The 23976-nt window shown below is 51.0% G+C and overlaps 1 protein-coding gene across 1 annotated transcript in view; it reads right to left on the bottom strand.

Annotated features, from left to right (window-relative positions):
* Positions 1-23976, bottom strand: part of SPOCK1 (SPARC (osteonectin), cwcv and kazal like domains proteoglycan 1) — a 177293-nt gene that overhangs the window by 82071 nt on the left and 71246 nt on the right. The window contains exon 4 of the mRNA XM_036281827.1: positions 289-403. Within this exon, the coding sequence (XP_036137720.1) occupies positions 289-403 (115 nt within the window). The remainder of the gene's footprint in view (positions 1-288; positions 404-23976) is intronic.

The following is a 23976-nucleotide window of genomic DNA, read 5'->3' as shown; positions in this document are numbered from 1 at the left end:
CCCTGGTCTTAGATGCTGGAAAACCTGCCCGTCCTACACCAGAGCCGAGTTGACCCCTTGAAGAACCCAGTGCATATCTTGGATTAATTTTAAAGACTCTCAGCTCTTCTTCTTTTCAGTGGTAGCTGAAGGCAGTCCCTAAACAAGCTGTAGCACTTGCCAAGTAAGCCCCTCTCCCCTGCCGGCTGGAACAGCGCTGATAAATGCCATGATTTAATAAATAAATGCTGCCCATCCTCCCTGACCACCTGGTCCTCCTTCAGGGATTTCCCCATGACCCCTACTCACCATTCTTGTCTGCCTTGTGTTTCGGTGGCTCAGGCTCTGGGAGACATGGGCAGGGCCCGTCACAGAGGGTGGTGAGGCTCTTGCCTGTAGAGCACGCATGGAATTCCATCTTGCACTGCAAAGGAGACAGACAGGCCTTAGGAGATAGCCAGTGCCAAAGACGGAGAATGGAGGAGGCTGCCTCAGAAACAGTCTAAGACAGCACACTGAACGAGAAATGCGTTCCAAATGCACAGTGTAGCATTTACAAATACTGCAGCAGCACTGGAAGGCTTGCTCTAATAAAGGGTAAACTCAACTGCAACTCTTTTTTATGTATTTATTTTTGCATTCATCTTCAGATAGAGCAGGTGGGAGAGAGGGAGGAAGAGGGAGAGACAAACATCGATGCGAGAGAGACACATTGACTGGTGGCCACTCACATGACCCCAACTGGGGCCGGGAACACACTGCAACCAAGATATGTGCCCTTAGTGAGAACCAAACCTGGGACTCTCTGGTCCGCGGGCCAACACTCTAACCCTGAGCCAACCTGGCCAGGGCTCAACTGTAACTCTTTTTTTTTTTTTTTATCCTCACCCGAGGACATTTTTCCATTTTTGTTCAGGTAGAGTGGGAGGGAGAGAGAGGAAGAGAGAGAGAGAGAGAAACATCGATGTGAAAGGAACACATCGAGTGGCTGCCACCCGCACAACCGACCAGGGCCGGGGACAAACTGCAACCGAGGTACATGCCCTTAGCGGGAACTGAACCTGGGTCTCTCAGGACTGCAGGCGAACGCTCTAACCACTGAGCCAAACAGGCCAGGGCTCAACTGTAACTCTTTTTATAATTTTTTTTTTTATTTATTTTTATTTTTATCCTCACCCGAGGACATTTTTCCATTTTTTGTTCAGGTAGAGTGGGAGGGAGAGAGAGGAACAGAGAGAGAGAGAGAGAAACATCGATGTGAAGGGACACATCGAGTGGTTGCCACCCGCACAACCCAACCAGAGCCGGGGACAAACTGCAACCAAGGTACATGCCCACATGCCCTTAGCGGGGTCTCTCCGGACTGCAGGCGAACGCTCTAACCACTGAGCCAAATAGGCCAGGGCTCAACTGTAACTCTTTATGAAAGCATTCCTCTGAAACATCTTGGAATCCCAGAGGCTCCACCAAAACCCCACCACCACCAGCAACGGAGGCAGCTTCTCCATGTCTTCTTGTCCCGAGTGGGAAGCTCCACCGGTGGAACATTCCTGGTCCTTCTCAGCAGCTCCCATGCTCTTCCTGGGAGGAGAGCATCTATTTAGTGAACTGTTCAGTAACTAACTAGCTCAGAGGCTACAGTGAGGCCCAGTGCTTCCCCTGGGAACACGAGGAGTCAGTGCTTTTGTTTCAACCATCCAAAACCTAGATTTACAGTCTTTCCCAGAGGACGCCCGTGGTTGTCTAACAGCCTGTGACTGGAGGAAGCATCCTCCTGATTCTCAGATCCTCAGTTGAAGCCCCAAAGCCATCTACCACCTGCCGACCTTTCTCAGTAACAACGGTGGCATGTTGGCCACTTTCTGCCAGCTCTTTACTCAAAAGTACCAACCGATTCAGAACACAAGCAAGAAAGATGTTATTCACGGGTGCAAAAGGCCTCAACAATGAACAGCTTTTTTATTATCCTGACATTACAGAATAAGAAATTGAGGATGAGGGGTTAAATAACAAGATGCTCGGCAGGGTGGAGCCAGGATTCGCAGCTCTGTGTGACTCCAGGGCTAAGCTGATGGTCCCACACCACCTGTCTCAAGTGGGCCTGAGAGAGCAGACAGCAGGCTCTGGACTCTGTCTTGCTACTGGCCTGGATCTGAGTCGTCTGAGTTCATCCCACTTTTACTGTAAAATTCTCAAGATCAAGGCCTGGGGGTAGTCAGTCTTCTGCAAGGGCCCATGGGTTCAGGACTATGTTTATATCTGGTGAAGGTCAAAGGAAGAGGAGGAAGGAAAATTTACCCCCATGTGCAGTCTTATCAGGTGCCATGGGGAAACTTTTAAAAGAAAAAAAGAAGAGATATAGCCCTGCCCTTGGAGAACAACAGGATGCCTTTGGAGGAGGCTGGTAGCACCTGCAAACAACGCCCGTGAGCGCAGATGGACACCGGCTCATTGTGAGAGGACCAGCCAGCCATTCAGATCGCATACCAACCACAGAGCAAGGGAAAGGGCTTTAAGCCTGGTCTAAGGGCATCTGAGTCACCGTCATATAACTCCAACTGTCACCCAACACAGCCACTGCCCACTCTTGTAAAGGGAGAGCAACAGACAGCCTCAGGGTGCTGGATTCCTCTTCATGCGAAACTCCCTCTGTGCACACTGCTAGGTGCCCAGGAGGTGCCTGGTGCGGTGGGGGAGGTGCGGGCTGTAGGAAATGAAGCCTTCGCCCAGGACTCACACATCAGCTGACTTCATGAGAAGCCAAAGAACGGAACTATATTCTTCTGAAGCTGTGTGGACATGACCGTGAGGTGAGGCAGGATATATGCTTATGTGGATGCAACACAACAGGGAGCCGCAGGTATGGGCATGAGACAGGCTGTAAGCCAGGACACATGGAAAAGGAAGACTGAGACCGATAGCTGAATGAACTGGCTGAGCAATTTACATCTGATACAAGTCACTTCCCTAGAGATGACATCTAGGCCTCAGTTGTATTTCAGCTCCGACCCAGAAAAGCAGCAAAACCAGGTGGGCAACACCAGGACCATCTGCAATGACTAATGATCCCCACCCTGGCATTGACCAATCAGTAGAGACCAGGATCCTGAAAGAGCACACCCGGAAAACTGATGAATAGTTTGCTAAAACCCTCCCCTGAGACCTCCTCTAAGATTCCCACCTGCAAGAGAGATAAAAACCCTCAAGACAAAGGACCCAGTGCACGCTCTTCCCTCTGGGAAGCATACCCATGCCTTCCCCTTCACCCCCCATTTCCCCCACAGACATCCAGCTCCTAAACTCTAAGGGACCCCATGAGACCTGCAACCAGGGGAGCAATGAGCAGTGGCAGCTTGTCCCAGGCTAACCCCCTGGGACCTGTCCCCAAGGCCCCCTTTTCTCTGACTTCCCAGGGAGCTAAGGGAGCCTAGCCCGTGCTCTCCTGTTGCTTCTTCTGTGCTAAGCCCTCCCTTGTTTCACTGTCCCCAGCGTTAATAAATGTACCCTCAAAGTCACCTGGGTTCATGTTGTAAAATCCTCCCTGCACGAAATCAAGAACCCACATACTATGGGCTGGCCCTAGGCAGGCCCGCACAGGGTCAGATCCCCTGTAAGGTAACAGGCATACCTGCAGACCATCCAAATGGACAGAGATAAGCCAAGAGGAAGGCTGGCAGGCAGCAGGCGAGTCACCACTCTAAGCTTCATTTCAGACAGCAGGGTGTGTGTTCAGGTGCTGGGTGGGGGGGGAATGAAGACACTGTAGCGGCCTGCTGCCTCCTTCCCTGGGGCTGGCTCTGCAATAATCCTCAGTTCCAACCAGCATCCCTAAAGCTAATTGAGGGGAAACTGTATATTTTTTAATAAAAATTTATTTTAGGAGGTCAAAATTTATTATATACCATTATTGTAATTGACTTTTTCTATCTGAAAAGTGGAATAATATTTTCCCAAACATTCTCTGGTCTTCCTGAAAGAGGAGTCTGTACTTGGGTCACTGCCCTGTGTTTTTTTTCCCCCCTCTGTGTCTTTTTATTTTATTTTATCTTTATTGTTGAATGTATTACAGATGTTCCTCATTTTCCCCCCATCGACCCCCTCCTTCCCACACCCACCCCCCTCCCGCCTTTTCCCACACTATTGTCTGTGTCCATTGGTCATGCATATAAGTTCTTTGGTTTATTTCTTCCCACCATCTAACCCCCTTCTCTTTGAGGTTTGTCAGTCTAGCAACCAATTTGTTCTTCTTAATCCCTTCACCTTTTTCACCCATTCCCCCAAGCCCCCTCCCATCTGGCAACCAACAAAATGTTCTCTGTATCTATGAGAATGTTTCTGTTCTGCCTGTTCATTTTGTTTGTAGATTCCATTGCCGATAGATATTTGTTTATTGCCATTTTGTTTGTTCATATATTTTATCTTTTTCTTCAAAAAGACCCTTCATCATTTCATATAATGACGGTTTGGTGGTGATGAACTCCTTTAACTTTTTCTTGTCTGGGAAAGTATTTATACGGCCATCAATTCTAAATGACAGCTTTGCAGGATAGAGTAATCTTGGTTGTAGGGTCTTGCTTGTCATCACTCTGAATATTTCTTGCCACTCCCTTCTGGCCTGCAAAGTTTCTTTTGAGAAATCAGCTGACAGTCTTATGGGAACTCCCTTGTAGGTAACTAACTGCTTTTCTCTTGCTGCTTTTAAGATTCTGTCTTTGTCTTGAACCTTTTGCATTTTGATGATGATGTGTCTTGGTGTGGGCCTCTCTTGTTTGGGACTCTCTATGCTTCCTGGAGTTGTATGTCTGTTTCCTTCACTAAGTTAGGGAAGTTTTCTACCATTATTGTTTCAAATAGGTTTTCGATTTCTTGTTCTCTCTCTTCTCCTTCTGGCACTGTTATAACTCAGTGCCATTGACCTAAACTCCCAGAGGCCTTCACAACAACCAAAGGGGTTGTCAGTTTACTCTTTTACTCAAGAACATTCTTCACTAACTAATCCCTAAGTAATCGCTAACCCTGGGGTAATAACTAACCCTTGAGTAATCCTGGGCAGCACCAGGGATAATCTATTGAAAACATCTTGACCTTTGAGATGTCTGGGAAACTGAGTAACAGATAATTAACTAACTGCTAAATTCCGCTTCTGTAACATGCTTGCTTACACGTAGCAACCCCCTTACAAAATCCTATAAAAAGGAGCCATTTTAGCTCTCCGAGGCCGCAGTTACTCCTGTGTGGGACATACTGTAAGTGCCTGCGGACTTAGCTCAATAAACTCCTTTTATTAAACCCCATCTCGGCATCTGAGTTTGGTCGATCTCCTGGGTTACAACAGCACCCCAAGATGCGAATGTTGGCATACTTGAAGTTGTCCCAGAGGCTCCTTACACTCTCCTCAGTTTTTTGGCTTCTTTTTTCTTTTTGCTGTTCTGATTGGGTGTTTTTTGCTTCCTTGTATTCCCAATCGATAGTTTGTTTCTTGGCTTTACCTATTCTACTATTGAATCTGTGTCAATTATTCTTTATTTCAGTTAGTGCCTCCTTCACTTCTGACTGTGCATCCATAATTTCTGACTGGTTCTTAATGCTCTTGAGGCCCTCACTAAGTTCATTGAGCATCCTTATAAGCAGTATTTTGAACTCAGCATCTGTTAGGTTGCTTATCTCCATTTTGCTTAGTTCTTTTCCTGGAGTTTTGTTCTGTTCTTTCATTTGGGACCTGTTTCTTTGTCTCCTCATTTTGGCTGCCTCTCTGAATTTGTTTCTGTGTATTACTTAACAAGAGGTATGGGGCTATCTGAGACCAGATGCTGCTTGTCTGAAAGAATTTAGGAAAACCTGAAGCAGGATCCAAGACAGGCCAATCCTATGGTTAAGCAACTGGCAACAGCTTGGGTGGGCCTGAAAGTTGGGTGGGGCAGGGCCTCAGGGAATCACCAGGGTGGGGCAACCAGTGTGAGCCAGGTTGCTGGGAGTCCCAGATATGGCAACCGCCCCAGGGGAGGGCTCACCAAAGGAACAAAGGCCTCTGACAGCACCTTTGTCCCGGAGAAAGCACCCTCTCCAGCCCTTGCTCCAGTGCCAAACAGCTCAGTTCTTCCCTGTATGGCTCTGGCACCCCTGGAGCTGCCTCCCCTCCAAGCTTAGATGGAGCGAGTCTGATAAGTCCGTGCGTGGGCCCTTTAAGAGGAGCTGCCTAGGGCTCCAGCTGCCTCAGCCTCCCTGAGCCTCAGTTCCTGCTGGTTTTTCCAGCCAGAAGTTATGGGGACTTCTCTTCCTGGCACTGGAACCCTAAGCAGGGCACCTGATGTGAGAGGAGAACCCCTCAGTCCTCAGGAAGGACCTTCCCAGCCGAGGTGCCCTCCTGATTTTTATCCGCCACACGTGGGTATAGGACCAGCCCATCCACCTCTGCCCCTCCTACCAGTCTCAATGTGGCTTCTTTAATTCCGTAGTTGTAGGAATTCCATTCAGGTCTTTTCATGTGGTTTTGAATGATGGTTGTTCTGTAGTTTAGTTGTAACTTTGATGTGGTTGTGGGAGGACGGATACTATGTTTACCTACCCCGGCGTCTTGACTGAAAGTCTTTTTTTTTTTTTTTTAATATGTTTTTTATTGATTTTATTAGAGAGAGAGGAAGGGAGAGAGAGAGAGAAACATTGATGTGAGAGAGAACATTGATTGGCCGCCTCCTGCACACCCCTTACTGGGGATTGAGCCCACAACCTGGGCATGTGCCCTGACCGGGAATCAAACCAGGACCTCTCAGTCAATGGACGACACTCCACTGAGCAACACCAGCCGGGCAACCGCTCTATGCCTTACAGTACAGCACTGCCCCGTGGAGAGAGGACATCACCTCTGGTGACACCTGTCTGACCAGTGGACTGTGAACAGGAGATGCAGCCAGGTGAGAGTGGGTGTTTTAAGAAGCACTGCTCAGTTTCAGCACCTCTTGCTCTTCTCTCTACGGTGACAATGGCTGTGCCAGATAAGGGCTGCTTCTGCCTGGGCCCCGAAGGAAGAGGGTATGGACAGAGCTGACGCCGGCCTACAGCTAACACACAACACAGACGATGGCCTAACGTGTGCTCTTGGAAGCCACTGCTATTTGGGGGTCATTTACTACCACAGCATAATTCAGTGGAAGCTGACAAACAGAACAACTGCCTTCCTACTAGACCATGAAGTACTTAACAGTTGGAAAGGTCTTAGTCACTGTCGCATCCCTGGCATGATATGGCATGCATATGTCCCGGCGCACAGTAGGTGCGCAGAGCGTAGTTGATAATGACAGAGGCAGAACAGAAGGTGGCATATTCATTCTGCTGCTGTGAACCCGTCTGGCTGCCAGGAGCCACCATCCCGGCTGCACAGAGAGCACAGGTGCCGGAGCTCAGTATTCAAGATGCTCCTGGTGGACTGTCCTTGACCGACACCCACTCCCTGAGCCACTTTCTTTGGGCCTCACATTCATCACTCTGCCCTTGAGCTTCCTGCTTACCCCAGTCCATCACTGGAGTCAGAGTCTAGGTCACCTGCTTCCTCGATGCCCAGACCCCCAGTTCCCTGGGAGCCTCGCCTAGGAGCCCTAGGACTGTCCTGCAATAACTCAGCTTCCCTGGCTGGCCCAGCGCCCCCTCTTCTGTACAGCTGCTGCCTCAACCTGTGGGGGCAGCCAGCTCTCCTCCTGGACCTGGGAAGGTGCCACCACAGAAAATAAGATTTATCTGCACCAGTTAAAATCCAGGTTTAGGGCACAGATTTGCTTTTTATCTTGTAGGACAATATGTGGCATTTAAATGAGGCTCAAAGGGCTGCAGTTCCATCTTTATGAAGCTCAAAGCCACATAGAGACATATGTGGTAAAAGCCGCTTTAAGGGGGTGACAAACACAATTAAGACAGGGGTTACCTACAGAAAGGAGGTGGGAGGATGGCCTCAGCCCACAGAACCTCTGAAAAACTGGGAATGGTGTGTTCCATGAGTTGGGAGTTCGATTCTGAGGCTTTTATTTTGTTGCAAGTCTTGGCCATGGATATAAATAATACATGTGTGTATGTATCAAACACTTTATGATAAAATACAAAAAAAAAGTTTATAGGCTCCTATCAAAGTGATGATCAAGCTATAACCACACCTCCACCTCCGGGGCACACCTGTTAGGAGGAAGTGGGAGCCTGCGTGGACACCTGTGGTCAGCAGAGTTGGGCAGGGGAGCAGGCACACAGCTCTGAACCTGAACCATCACTGGGTAGAGGCATCGTGAGGGCCTGCAGCTCAGACCACGCACGCCTGCCCCCTTCCTGCAGACTGCCCAACGTCCCACCTGTGCCTGGCCCACCCAATCTCTTACCCTGTCCTCCCCCCAGGGCCTTGCTAGGGAAGAACAGATGTAGAAGCCAAAGGGGACCACTGTACCAGCTTTACCCACAGGGCAGATGACGCTCAGAGTGCAGGGCTTCTTGCTAGACTGGGCAGCGCAGTGAGACTGGGACCTTCACACCAAATGGATGCCTCACACCAAGCAGCTCCTTCCTCCGCCTGCGGGAACATATGCCCAGGAAAGCCCCAGCCACTTCCCTGTGAAGCACGAGGCTGGGCTTGGCAAAAGCGCGGCCAGCTGCATGCACACAGATTCTGAGGACAGGAGGCCGGTACACCACCCTGGTGTCTAGGCCTGCCAGGAGAACGGGAGCCAGGAGAACGAGGGGTGGCCCCCTCACTGCTCCAGGGCAGTACTTAGCTCCTCCCTGTGAGTACGTGCCTGACCCCACCGGAGACGCTGGGCTCCCACCCTCTGCACATATGCAGCCTCCCTGGGGAAAGAGGCAGCGGGGAGCAGAGAGTGGGGAAGTGAAAGGGTTCCTCTAGAGTTGTGAGGAGGGAGACATAAGTGCCCCCACGCCACAGGGCCATCACTGGTTCCCTCCCCACTTCAGGACCAAATGACAAGGGTTCAAAATCCCCATCCACACCCTCTCTCTTCGAGTGTACTCAGAGCAGGAGTAAACAAATGGTAAAATTACAGATGGTGATTTCTCTGCAGTTGGACTTGCTCAGGTAACACCTGTCCCTTCCTCCCTCTGCCCTGCAGGTATGAGGATCCCGGCAGTCAGCGGCGCCCTGCCCAGCTCTGCTGACTGCACAGAACAGTGTCTGCGGAGCTCCAAGCTAAAGATGGTGGATTGTGAGCCCACCTCCTGGAGTTCACAGCCTGGGGGTGGAAAGCAAAAATCGAACCACAAAATGACATTCTTGGGAACTGATGAAGGACACCCAAAAGTTCTTACATTAGAAAAAACACTTGGGGGATATATAAAAAGAGGAGGAAAGAGGTATAAACATATTTTTTGGATCTGGGGTGGACAGTCAGTTACACAAAGCTCACAAGCAGCCAAAGCTAAAGGCACACCCTGGAGCTCCACTGGAAGGGGACAGACACAGGCAACAGGTGGATCCCATCAGGTGGCCACCACTGCCTGTGGGGAGAGCCCTCTGGCCCCAGAAGTGGGTCTGAGCAGAGAGGAAACATTCTGTTCTGCCTCTACTCTCCCTCCAGAGTGGAAAGCTTTGCACTTTGCATTACGGCTTAAATTACATGTCTCATAAAAGATTATTTTGAAATCCTAGCTGCCAATATTTTAGGGTGTGGATTTAGAAATAGGGTCTTTACAGAGATGATCAAGTTTAAATGAGCTCATTAGGGTGGGTTGTAATCCAACAGTAATTATGAGAAGGGGAAGCGGGGGCACACAGACAGACCCGAGCAGAGGGAAGATGGTGTGAAGACACAGGGAGAATTTTACGGCCATGCCTGAGGCTCCCGGAAGCCACGAGAGAGGCATGAGACAGAGTCTCCCTCACAGCCTGCCCACGCGATTCCAGACTTCCACCTCCAGACGAGAAGACAACAGTTTCTGCTGTTTAAAACCCCCATTTGTGGTCCTTCGTTTCGGCAGCCCTAGCAAACCCATGCAACTTCCAACCGGATTCTGAAAAGAGATACTCTGTAAGAAATAGAAACACCGTGTCTTACTTGGTGTACAGAGCACAGACCTTTGGCCAAAGTGGCTGGCTGTCCTGACAGACAAAGGAAATAGCTCGAACGGCGGCCTCCGGAGGCAGACTTCAGACATAAAGAACTCGGCCAAGTTATATCAGCAGTGACTCATACACAGAAAAGGGGAGACATGCAAAATGAAAGTCTTTATAGTGATTTTATGATAGAGAAGTTCAATAAATAATTAGCTGTAACTATTTAAAAGAAGAGAGTTAAGAAAGTGGGAGATTCGTTAAGGACTTTTAAGTATGTACTGGAACCTACTTCATACAAATGCCAGAGAAAAGTCTTTCCCGTCCTCACGGAGACCAGAAGATGCAGAGAGCCAGAGATTTCACGAATGGGTGGGAATATTCAAAATGTTGACCTACTTCAAAATAAATGTGCCAGCAGATTTCCCACCCAATCTTTCCTTCCATTTTGCCTAACACACCAACATGTCGGAATGAGTGAGCTTTTGCCTGCAAATGGCCAGTAAATCTTTCTCTTCTGTGATTTGTAAAGCAAAACTAATAACCTCTGTCTGGTTCACTGCTCACGCGGTCTCCACTGAGAACAGTTCTCCACCACTCCACATTCTTCGCTTTGCCCTGCATGCTTTGGGTATTATTTTTAACATTTTATTTAAATTGCTTTCTCCACTGGTTTTCATCAATCTACCATCTATTTTTAAACAAGAACTGTTGACAGTTCACAGTTGACAATTGTGTTCACAGTTGATGAATTCTGATTTGTTTTTATTCCCAGAAAATCATGTCAAAGAAGGGGGTGGACAATCTCACCACTCTGCTGTCTTTAATAACTGGGCACGAAGTGAGTGGTTGCTGACTACACACATTATCCCTGGTGGATGGAAGATCAGCTGCCCGTCTCTGCCCAGGGCCTGCGTGTCTCAGTGGTCATCTGGAAGGAGCGCTGAAGAGAAAGACTTTGGCTCCATTCAGAGTTTTACTAAGTGTGTGTGTGTGTGTGTGTGTGTGTGTGTGTGTTCCTTCTTTATTTATTGAGTACCTGCTATGGGCCAGGCCCCATTCTAAGACTATGAATCAACAACCGGACCATGGCCCTGTTCTCGTGAAGTTTATATGGCTGGTGCTGGTAGGGGCTGTGGACAAACACAGAGGAGAACAAGAGACAGAGAATGACGGGGTGGGGACGGTCTGTTACCTGGGTGCTCAGGAATCTTCTGGTAAGATGGCACCTGAGAAAGATGTGGGAGGACAGAATGAAGTGAGCCAGGCAGCTGGGGAAGGGGATTCGAGGCCCACGGAAGTGCAAAAGCCCTGAGGGGAAAGGTGCTGCCGCACGGAGAGCTCGCCGGGAAGCCGGTGTGGCCAGCAAGCAGTGTCAGGCCCATCTCAGCCGAACCACCGGCGGCTGGCCTGCTGCAGAAGTGTGTGCGCCTCGTTCTGTCTTTAGTTCTCGTTCATTCCCTCTGTCTCTCACACACATACACTTAAGAATTCCAAAGAAGGCGAACCTTGAACTCTAAAACCAAGTTGTTAAAGTGTAAAAAAAGAAATGCTCTCCTTCACAGAAGAAAGCCAGGGAACTAACTGGAGGAGGGACGCTAGACTAGCAAACATCACTTTGCCACTCCCCTGTGTAACTCAGCCAGGAGAGGGTCACCCGGTGTTTACTAAAGATACTGATGAAGGCTGTTGGGGAACAGGGCAGTCTGAAAGTGTCACCCCGCAGAACACCTGGGAAGAGGAACATGTACATTTGCAGGAGACGCAGAAGTCACCCCTCGACAAAGGGGCCAGGGGCCGGGGGCCGGAGGCCGGGGCAGGGCCCTGGGAGGCAGCAGCCACGGGACACTGGTGCCAAATGCACATCACCTGATTCTATTATTCATTAGGGAAAAAATCCAAAATTGAGGACATTTTATAAGAAAACCGCCTGAACACTCAAAAAGATAAAAACAGTGGGTCATTGGTCTAGATTAGAAGAAATGAAATAAATGGAACAAATGCAGTTAATGAGACTTGACTGGATCTTGAAAAATAATCGTTATACAAAGCTCTAAAAGACGTTCTGGGAAACTGTTGTGGTTTAACATGGACTGTACTTTCGGTGACACTGAATCATTGTCCTTGTAGGTGTAACACCGACTAAGACGGTCGTCACACAGAATGCCTGCTTCCTCTACTTAGGGGTGAGGTGCCCCAGTGTCTGCAAGGCATTCCTAAACGATTCAGGGGAAAAGGAGCGTATGTGCATTCCGGTGGAGGGAAGGAGGGAGGGGGCTCGAGCAAACATTGCAAAATATTAAGAACTGCCAGATCTCTTGCCCTGGCCAGTTTGGCTCAGCGGTTAGAGCGTCGGCCTGCGGTCTGGAGAGACCCGGGTTCGGTTTCCGCTAAGGGCACGTACTTCGGTTGCAGTTTGTCCCTGGCCCTGGTTGGTCGTGCGGGTGGCAGCCACTCAATGTGACCCTTTCACGTTGATGTTTCTCTCTCTCTCTCCCTTCCTCTCTCTCCCTCCCACTCTATCTGAACAAAAAATGGAAAAATATCCTCGGGTGAGGATAAAAAAATTAATAAAAAAAAAGAACTGCCAGATCTCAGTGATGGGTAAACAAGCGTACATCGTGTTAGTCTTCAAACTCTTCCATATGTTTAATAATTACTAAACCAATAATTAGGGCAAAACAAATGTAACTTGCTTTGCCCAGCGGTGCCAGGAAAACTCTTCCCAGAAACCACCGCTACGGGCACTCAGAACGGCTCCGTCTGCGGTGCCCCGGCCACCCTCCCTGCTGCGGTGACTTTGCCCCCGGTGCCTCCCTGCTAGAGGGAGAGCTCGGGAGGGCAGGGAGGATCCTGTTTACCTCTGTCTACAGGCCGGGCCTAGAACCGCATAGGGCAGGCCTTCAACACGGATCTGTTAGACAAATGACTGAGTTTTCCAGTACACATTCCCTTCATGGACATAAGCCAGCAACAAGACGAGAAGGCTCAACCCAGGTAGTAGGAATCGTAGAATTTCAGACCTCGCAAGGACACTCTTTCGTGTTGCATGCGAGGAAGTGAGGCTGGGAGAAGACAGGTGTCTTGTTTCAGGGCATTCTCATAAGTGGCTTCTCCTGACCGTGCTTATTTTGTCAATGATGTAGCAAATCCTTTTTCAGAGAATAAGGAGGCAAATTTCAGTCCTGTTCATGTCACAGTTTTGCTTGCGGGGCCACAGCTGAATGAACTTTCTCTAATTTATGTAACAAAATGAATGCCAAGTCCTGCACGTGAAATGCCAAAGGGAAGGGGCCAGGCTCCATGTCAGGGGGGCCTCAGACAGAGACGCCATCTCCCCTAAGGAGGTGCTCTGAGACAGTCACAGCTCTGAGCCAATTCCTCCAGCCTTCCTGCGTCCAACAGTGACAGACCTCAACGAGGAGAGCCTCCGCAGGGCGCCTGCCCACCACGCCCTCCAGCTCATCTCCCTGCTCCCTGTGCACCACACACCTGGGCGTCCCTGCCTCCCTTCCCTTGCTGCTTCTCATTTCTGGGACTTTGTCCTGCTGTCCCCTCTGCCTGGGAACCTTTTAAAGCTGGGTGATATTTTGAAATTACAAATTTCTGTGAAACTTTTTTTCTCTTCCTGGAATTAGGAGGAACAGCGCAGATGAGGAAGGGCTGGCTTCCTCTTGGGGAGATGGCAGACCCACAGACCCACAGACCCACAGAAGGACTGCCAGGTGTGCGCCAGGAGAGGCAGGACCACGCACAGCCTCGTCAAGCATGGCCTGGAAGCAGCAGAGTCCCAGTCCCGAAGGGACCCAGAAGACAGGGGCACGTACATGTCCCTCCCTGCTCCCCCTCATCTGCTTCAGGCCTTTGCTCAGATGTCACCTGCTCATTGAAGGCTTCTCTCTTTTTATCCCTTTGAAAATCATAACTGGCACACCTGCCCTTCTTATACCATTTTACTGTGCCTTTTGTATATAAAGCCTGTCATCTGATACACTGTATACATTTCTTGCTTTGTTTGCTGTTTTCTATTTGTCTAGAACGTGAGTTCCTTGAGATCAGGGGTCTTTGTTTTGTTCACTGCTGTATCTATTCCCTGGAAATAATGTCCTTTCACAGAGTCGTGAGAAACGCATTCCAGGAGACCCGCGCATGGGAGGTTGAGGTTTCGTGGTAAGATTTATTAAAGAAACTGGAGCAAACACGGGACTGTCCTGGATTCAGCTCTAGTGTCTCATCTCTGTCCATCCCACCACAGAAAAAGTCTAGACTTGTCTTCATCAAGCCCAGTACAAAGGCCAAGGTCCAAATGTTCTGTGTCTGTCATTGGTTTAGTCCAGTCCAGTGCCTGTCACCACCTTTGTTTCTTCTGCACATGCCTCAAAGTGGAAGCCCCTGGCCCTGTGCTACCTTGACTTCTACTGGGCATATGCCCAGCAGAGAAATGTCTCCTGCTGTTTTTATTCCTCCCCCGTAATGACTGGTTAACAATACTTCCTGTCTGCTTCGGGACTCAGAGGTCCATGGAGACTGTGTGAAGTGATAGCTTCCTAGAGAAGCAGGCCCAATACCAGATTTAGCTTCCCAGTTTACTAGGGTTAATAATGTCTGATTCCATTTGCTCCCCTCCTTCATTAATATCTGGCTACCTACACTCACATATCCAAAGTGTATGGCTCATAGTAGGTGCTCAATAAAAACATGTTGCGTGAAGGAACGTGTGAAGGAAAACAACGGCCTGTGTGCAGCAGGGACTCACAAACTAGCACTTCCACCCTGCCTGGTCTGGCCATGATGAGCTTGGACTCTTGGCAGGGCCCTGACAAAGGCAAAACCCGTGGTGATGGAGGCCCAGCTTGCTCCCAGCAGTCCCGGAAAGGGGCTGCAAGTGGAAATAAAACGGATTCACATATCAATGAAGAGGTGCCACTCGAGGATGGCTGAGTGTGAGAACCAGAGATTCAGACCTTCCCTCTCCCTTGTCAGCTCTAGTTTCCCCTCCAGGCAGGCCTCCTGGGTTCCCTTCCCCTGTGCCCAGGGCCACTTTCACTGCCTCACCATATTGCACCACTTGCCTATTTACATACCTGCCTCCGGAAGGAAATACGCACCTTTGTCTACACCCTAGTGAAGGGACCGAAATCCTGCCACCCTGAAGCAGCTTTTTGGGATAATGATTATAAGCTGTTAATATTAAGAAACAATGGACTCAGAAAGGACATTTGACCTTCTCCCTTTTCCTGCCCAAGAGAGCAGAGAGAAACCTGCTTGAGGACGGAGCTCAGAGCTAGGAGGAGGCAGCTGTATCTATTTGAATTAAGTGTGGTAAACAAGTGGCTTTCTGGCAACACCTGTCAGCTGCCCGTCCCACTGTTTCTGAGTGGCCCAGGAGGCTTCTCTGGCCCTGTGAGTGCTCTTCTTCACAACTGTAAACTGACCTTTCTCCCTTCTGAAACCTAGTCCCCTGTTCCCCCCTTGTCCTTTGTCTAAATTGGTCTGACATAACCAATGTTGCCTCATTGTCTTTGGAAGAAATTATCCCATCTATGTAAATTTTCACGCACATGTGTTACCCCTTAACTTTCTCCTGTTATTGTCTGTTAATTTGGTGATTAGCCAGCAGCTGGAAGGTGGGAGGGAAGTATGAGTATCTCTTTAGCCCCCACAGGAGCATACATAATACAGGTCTGTTTCTGTTTACTTAGGGATATTCGATACACAACACTAGGTGAGAGGGGGTGTTGGTAGGTTCATTATGTAGATTAAGAAGCTGAAACCTCCCAGGAGAAAGCAAGTGACTGCCTGGAGGACACAGGCCAGTAAATGGCAGGTTTCATTCTGAATGCAGATCATTCAGCTTCTCCCTAGCCCAGGGAGAGTCACAGACTCCTAAACAGGAGGGGTCTGGGGAAGCCTCTCCAGGCTTCTCGGATGGCTGGAGAAGAGGCAGAGGAGGGGAACACAATGACCCCAGGGCTAGGAGATGAATAAAGGAAGGGTGGCGCCGGCTGGAGGCTGCGAAGGCTGCAGAGGCTGAGCCACAGCGGAGAAATGACGCTGGCTAGCCACTTCTCAAATGATGGCCACTGAAACCCTTGCATGTCAACTGCACTAGTGATAACGCTGTTATCGAAAAGCACTCTCAATGCTGCAGTTAGCTTAAGTCACTTACAGAAGTCAGGCTGATCAGCCAACAGACCTGGCTGGGCGGAGGTGGGCACCTTCCCTTTGTGTTCCAGTGACACCCAGCCTGAGCGCCTCTGGGGGCCTAAGGGCCGGCAGCTACCCTGGCTGATAGAGTTGTCAAGTATCATAATAGGGCTCTCCGGAGCAAAGCCTTTGCAGGAGCTGACAGTCCAGGCCCCGCCAGGGCCTCCATAAAGAGCATGAGGGGCCTGAACTTGACTTCCACCTAGAGGTAAGCTCCCTGAGAGTGAGAACTGGATGCTGTCCACGCTCACATCCCCTGCATTCAGGCAGGAGCCCCGCACATCCCAAGTAGGTAGAAAGAGGATGCTGCAATTAACTAAGTAATCCTCATCCCAGCAACTCCAGGAAGCTGGGACTTCCACTCCCATTTTACGGATGAGAACAAAGGGAAGGAAGGAAGGACACAAGGATGACAGAGGGGAGAGGAAGAGCAGAAAGCAGCAAGGGGGCAGGGCAGAAGAGAGGGAAGAAAAGCAAGAACAGAGGGAAGAGAACAGAGAGCATGCTGCGAGTGTAGGAAAAAGCAGACTGCCTGCAGGAGACGCCAGGAGGTGCGGGCAGGTGGGCGAGAGCAGGGCCCCTTCACCGTCTCTCGCCCAGCCTGGGCGTGGGCTCAGGCAGCTCAAGGAGAAAGACTGTTCCGAGGTGCTGCCACCTGCTTAAAATAAAAATGTCTCTGCCGCTATAAATGCCCTTGGGAGGCCTGTCTCTCCAGCTGTCCCTGCTTCCTCGGAGGCCCCTGCCCACGAGAAGCCACCTCTCCTGCTGCCTGTGCCCCGCATGGCTGGGGCAGTTTCTGCTGCAGACAGGATGCAGGGGTGGCGGCAGGCAAGCAGGGGTGGCACCCAATTTCCATCAGGACTCTCTCCTCTCCAGCTGTGACGATGGAAGGAGAGAGAGGCTTCCTGCCCAGGCTCTGTCTGCCTCTCTCACTGCAAACCTAGAAGGGTATGGCACACCTGGGTTCTGATGCTTACTAGAGGTGAGAGTCTCAGCACTTTGCATAACCCGCCCAAGTCTCCCTGTCCTTATCACTACATAAAGATAACCCCCTCCAGTAGCTGTCAGGAGAACAGGAGAACAGCTAGTGCCTGGCTGCTGTTCCTGGTTGACAATGCATCTTAGTTCCTCCCTCCTGCCCTCCCAACAGGCCTTCGTTCTTCCCTTCCTCCAACAGCTCTCTACACCCCAGTGAGCTCTGCAAATGCAAATGTGTGTGCTATTCCACTCCAGTTTACACCCATTCCTGGTTCCCTTCACCCTGAAATAGAGCTGTGAGCCCAGGAGAAAAGGCCCCTGGTGACCCCTCCACCCTAATTCCTTTGCTTCTCTCCAAACACAGCTACTCTGCTCCAGAGCACAGGCCCCACCAGGGACACAAGCTCTGCCTTGGCCCCTGATTCTTGACAACTTGCTTTGTCTGCAGGCCCCAGGGCGCCTGTGGTAGGTGTCCCCAAGGGCTCCCAGCCTGGGCCAACCTAAACCCCAACGCTTGCCCTGTAATGCAATTGTTATAAGATAGTAAGAAGCGAGGACAATCCCAGGACAAGCGGACAGGGAAACTGAGATAGTTAGGCAGCAGTGTGCAGCTGCCTAGTAAATCCTATCCTCCCCAAACAAAGGACACTTAAGAAAAACTATTTGCACTTCTCCCCAACCAGAGGGTAAGTAGCTTAAATCACCCTACTCAGGGAGACAGATAACAGAAATTCACTTAGTGCCATTTGCCAAACACACCCAAGGACAGACAAATTAAGAGAATAAATCCCATGTTGGTACATCAGCATAAAGGTGGTGAATATTCTATGGATTGTCCCCTAAGACTTCCCCTAAACACCCAGCTTTTAAACCCCCTGAAAAACAAAGGTCCCAGCTGTCTCCCCTTCCCAGGAGCACTCCCATGTCCCCTCCTTCCCTTTCCTCCCCACAAGCATGCATCTCCTAAACTTCAAGGGACCCCATGAGACTTGCAACCAGGGGAGCAATGGGCAGCAGCAGCTCGTCCCAGGATAACCCCTCAACCTGTCTCCAAGGCCCCCCTTTCTCTGACTTCCCGGTGAGCCAAGGCAGCCCAGCCCAGGCTCTCCTGCTGCTTTGTCTGTGCCCTTCCTCGTTTCACTGTCCTAAGTGTGTTTTTGCTGCAGCCAATTAATTCTTGCTTTTCTAACTTTGTTCTTTCCTTCAAGAAAATTAGAACCAAGGTCTCCTCATCACGCCAGTAACACAATGACTGCATTCTTGCCTGGTTCCCTATGAGCTCAACAAATGTACTGTTTTAATTCCTTGTTTAGTCCGATGCCTAGCAAAGCATAGAGCAGGGACTAAATAAACAATGATGGACAAACAGATGCTTGGGCAGATGGACTAACAGATGTAGTCCCGCCTGTCTCGCTGTCTGCTGAGCAAGTCCACATGGCTCTGGGCGCCTCATCGCCAGTCAACTTGTCCAACGAGGTCCTCTCTCACCCACAACTCCAGGCTTTGACACCCCTCAGCCCATGAATGGCATCCCGGTACACTGTCTCCCAGATGCAAAGCTCGGACGGTCCCTCCTGCTACCCAGGGTGATTCTCCCTGCTTGGTGGGGAGTCAGACCAAATCCCCCAGGGCTGCCTCTTTCCTCACTGGCCCAGTTAAAGCTCACATCCTTGTCCTTGAGGCCCATCAGCCCTGGTCCTGATTGAGCTTCCCGAACAACAGCTGTTCGCCCTCTCCCAGGCCTGCTCCATTCTGACATTCCCTCACCTAGAGCCCTTCCCTATTCCTATCTCCAGCCACCCCATTCCGGTGTGCCCTCTGGGAGGACACCCCTGACCACTGCTGCTCCTAGAGACCACCGTGGCTCCAGACACATTTCCAACCGCTGACTCCCAACCTCCACAGCCCATGCTCCCCTTCTGGCTTCCTCTTGTCCCCTAGTTCCTTCATTTATAATTGAGCTGCTGGATGCCGGGGCCTTCGTGTAATGTATCTGCAGAGTAAAGCTACAAACACTAAGCGTATCTGTATCCTCCATGGTGCTGGTAGAAACGGCTTATGCAGTCTTACTAATATACAATTCATTAAATATATACGTAATTGTTTGCACTGAGCAGTGTGCTGAAAGCTTTACCATACTTCCTCCTGCATTTCCATCCCAGCTTCCACACCACAGAACGCTGAAACAGCCACCTCACCTGGAAGGGACTTGGGCTCAGAGCCCTGCTTGCCCAGGGAGAGCCAGCTCCAAGAGGCAGAGCCGGGAGTCACACCCAGGTGACCTGACCCTAGGGCCTGGGTTCGTAAGAGATTAATGATATGGTCCCACGTCAAGACGTTTACCAAGTTCAGACATCGGTCCTCCTGGTCAGCCCGTGGCACCTGCAGGAACCACTCTCTTATAAAGAAAGCCCAGTCACACCAACTGGGGGGATTCTCTGTGAGAGATTCCAAGGTCGCACGCCCTTAGGGTCACACTGTTCTCCATCTGGAAAGGTGGAAATGTGGCGTCCCTCCCAGGCGTCCACTAGGGCCGCTGTTAGGGTCCCACTGGATTGAGGGCTCCATGAGGGCAGCGACCTTGGTCTTTTCATTCACTGATGCATCTCAGGTACCTCGGACAGTGCCCAGCACATAGTAGGTACTTTATTTGTTCAGTGAAAGAATAAATGAGGTAGAAAACAAGGCCCCAGACACCCCGCCAAACCTATCACCAAAGAAAGAAGGCGTTTCTCGGAGAAATGAGGGGCGGAAACCAGACGGTCTAAATGGCTATAGCAGAGAGAACATTTCCCAGCCACCAAAGGTGGGGCGGGATGACCACACCACTGCCGAAGGGGGAGGTCAGAGCAAACAGAAGTCGGCTCCACCAAGCAGCCTAGCCAAGGCCTCTCCGGTGGCTACAGACCAATTTCCCCTGGTTCTGAACTGAGAACGCAGGCTTCCCAGGGCTGAATCACTTGGAGCTCAGACCATGGTGAAGCCTCTCTGCTCTGATCCCCTCAGCAGGAGGGCCTCCTGCCTGCTGTCCCAGAGCCCCTCTGCTCTGCGGGGCCAGCGGGGTCGCCTTCCTGGTGCTGTCTGCATTTCTCTGTCGTCACTAACAGGCTGAAGTGGTGACCTCTCTGAGCACCTCGGCATGGAGACCCTCTCTTCCCTCAGAGCCAGAGACTCCACAGAGGAGGAGGAAGACACACAGATGGAGAACCAAGCGGGTTTCTCGTGACAGGGTGCGTGCTGATCCCCAGCAGCCCCTGGTAGTCTGGAAAACGAGGAAACGGATGCCAGCTAAGCATCTCCACCCTTTCTTTCCCAAAGCTCACACCTGGCAAGGTCACGAAAGGCCATCTCACCACAGCTGAGGAGGACAGCCAAGGCTCTCCCTGCCAGGGAGGCCTGCTCCCAGCCCCACTTCCTCCAGGACACAGACCCTCTGAACAAAGCCTGCGTGCGTTCGTGAGCAGCAACAAAACGAAACGAAAGAAAAGATGGCCAAAGATGCCAAAGCACACCTTTAACCAAATGCAACAAGATTACGGTGATATTTTAAAAAATGAAACAGTGACTTAAACTGAATTCCTGCTTGATTTTACTGCTGAGAGACGAAAGACCCTGTCGTGCTAAACGAAAAAGCCATGTAGTCTAAGGGGGTTTTCTTTGCTTGGCATCACCTCTGTGAAAAATACATTTAAGTAATAAAACGCCCTTCCACGGGTTCATCCTCTGATGGGGCTGAGTTGTGCAGCCAGTGAGGTCTGGACAGTCTGCCATTTTTCCTTCCTTTTGATTACACAGTTTTCCTGCAAAGAGCTCTCATCTCATTTCTCCTAGAACCCGATGAAATGTGACCAGCTAGATAGGCCAGGGGCCCCACGAGGCTGACCTTGTGACCATTCTGCACGTGAGGCAAGTATGAGCCATGGTCCCACTGCTCATCCCGTGGCCAGAGATGTCTAAGTCTCGTCATTCATGGGAACCCCTGCCCTCTTATACTTTCTCCTCAGGCCAAAGCTTGACCCCAGTGACCCTGAAACGGCCATGACTTGACACAGACAAACTTACAAGGCTCGTGAGGCCCAGGTGTCTGGTGTTGCAAAGCAGGAACCTAACTTTTTGGTATGTACAGGAAAAAGCAAACCTGAGACCGCGTCAGCCCTGGGGCAAAGAGGGCATCAAAAAGCTCGGCCCGCCAGGTGAGTAGGGATGCTTATGTAGATGGATCGTGGGGGAAGCGGCGGCATGGGCCCAGAGAGGAGGGGCAAGAATCGCGACCCAGTTATAAGGCAGGCAGGACAGCAGCCACCACAGTCCTTGTGAAAAGTGCTGAGGGCGAGGAGGCTGGAGGAGAGTGCAGACAGTTACCGGGGGCTGAGGACACAGGACAGAGGAGCCATCGGGACAGGTGTTCAGGCTCGAGTTCCATCCTGGCTGTGTGTCCTTGGGCAAGAACGGGCCAGGAAGACCCCAGAGTTGGGGCTGGGCCGGTCTACAGAGGCCTGAGCAAAATGGTGCAGCTTCAAAGATCAAGAGCTCATTATACATTTAGTCCTCAGATCCAAGCTTCACACGCCTTTCCTTCCCTGATTTCAAAGTCGGAAAGTTCGCTGGTCTCCTCCTACTCCACCAAGTTCCTGCTCGCACATTTGATGTCAGTCCAGAACCTGCGTTAATCAGGCCAAAATTCATTAACGGAGGCCGGCTGTGATCTCCAGGAAGCTAGCTGCTCGCCATCTGACAGAGTTCGTGTTTCGTACAGCTGAGTGACTTTTCAAACACAGCAGTCCCCCACTCCGGGGTCCCGTGAGCACAGTGGCACAGCCCGTGTCTCTCGTCCTGGGCCGTGCGCTCTCTCCCTGCCAGGGGCCTCTGCACTGCAAAGTAATGACAGGCGCTCACGTTGTGGCCCCTCATCATGTCCCTGCCACAGATAATTAAGCTCATCAATTATCTCCTTCTCTTGGCTGCGTTAGGAGGGTGCCACTTGTGATACACCAGGGAAGCCAGAGATACACCAGCCACTCAAGTCCTTGGGACCGTGCTGCCGGCTTCCCAGGGCAGCAGGGCGGTCAGCGCAGGGGCTCCAGTCACCTGGCCCGGGGCAGTCACTGAGTGCTCCACGTCCTCGCTCCAGGAAGATGAAAGAATGAACCCTCTCATGCCTCAGTTTCCTCATCCATAAAATGGGGTGAAATAGTAACACCTGCCTCAGTGGACTACTGTACTCCACTTTTCGGCTCGTATTTGTTGAGCACCTACTATGCGCCAGAGAGTATTCTAATCACTAGGGATATAGTGGTGGACAAAACAGGCTCACATTGTAGAGAAAGCAGCAGAAACAGGCAGACCTCGTGTTACTCATAAACGCTGCTTTTCTTAGAAGTCAAAGGCAAGATCCTCCACCAGCAAAAAGATTACGACTTGCTTTACGATGACACTCACTTGACTGCGGTGGTCTGGAACAGAACCCACAGTATCTCCCAGGTATGCTTGTACTAGAGAAACCAGTACTTGATGAAATGACTTACAGAAAGCACCTGGAATGATGCCGGACACCGCAGGGGCTGTGTGTGAGCTGGGACACACGGGATGCCTTCGGGGTGCACACCCCCCCACACCTGCCCATGAGGGCCTGAGGAGGAGCACGATGAACACTGCTGCGCTTCCAGGCCTCCGCCGGGTCAGGAGTGAACAATGATGTAGTAAGAGTCCTGCGGGGTCAGGACTGAGGCAACACCATGGAGAGGGAAGGATGTGGAGGTGGACAAACCAGCCGTCCAATCCCACCCTTTCTTGCTTGCTCTGTGACATAAAGGAAGTCCCTTCACCCTCTGAGGCTGCTTCTGCATCTGAAAAATGGCGACGACAGAGGCACCTGCCTCGCTGAGTTGTGGCCATTGGCCAAGTAACGGTGTGGGCTCCCCTCACCCACCGTCACCCCACGCTGACTCAGGAGGTGCAGCTGTTATGATGCTCTGTTCCACCTCTGAGACTGGGCCCAGCGTGCCTGGGGCATGCAGACGGGAAACACCAAGATTTAAATGTAGGGCTGTTCCCAACCACAGCTCTGAGGCTTTGAGAGCGAGCAGCAGGAGAGCGACATTCCCTCAAGCAGCTCAGCTCCAGCGACGCGGTCCCACTCCCCATCTTTAAGGGGTGCCAAGCTGCTGATGGCTGCCACTCCCCACTCTCACACAGCAGAAGGCGAGGGGAGGCTCCTGGAAGGGGGAGCTGGGGGAGACACCTTCAGAGGCAGAGGCCGGTGTCCAGGTGAGCCCTGAGAAGATTCTCTCTCCACTGGGGAGGACGAGCCCTACCATTCACAGAGGAGGGCAGAGAGTGAAGCCAAGTGCATGCCCATGCAAGAGAAAATGGACAACTGCTCTCCTGTTCAGCCAACACTACAGTGAATGCCCAGTGACGGCGACAGCGACAGAACTGAGGGCTGTAACTCCTGGAGGCAGAACTTTGCATCCATTAGCTCATTCCATCCTCACCACAAACCTCTAAGGTGCACATGCTTGGTTCTTAAAGTATTTCCCAGTCAGAGGGGTGGGAAGCTGCAGCTCACTACGGCCTGACCTGCCTAAAACCCTCCCTTCCTGCTCCCACAGGCAGTGCAGTTCAGGCTGGGACAGGGGCTTTGCAGACCTCAGCCAGGTCCCAGTTCCGCCACACACTGAGTCTGCTTAGAATACCCACTCCCAGGGCTGTAACGTTTAAGGCAAATGAAACTACAAACGCTCATCAGGTATCCGGCACAGGGGCTCCTGCCTGGT

Source organism: Molossus molossus, unplaced genomic scaffold, assembly GCF_014108415.1.
Source record: "Molossus molossus isolate mMolMol1 unplaced genomic scaffold, mMolMol1.p scaffold_m16_p_4, whole genome shotgun sequence".
Taxonomy (NCBI): Eukaryota; Metazoa; Chordata; class Mammalia; order Chiroptera; family Molossidae; genus Molossus; species Molossus molossus.
This window is presented reverse-complemented; position numbering and strand designations above follow the sequence as displayed.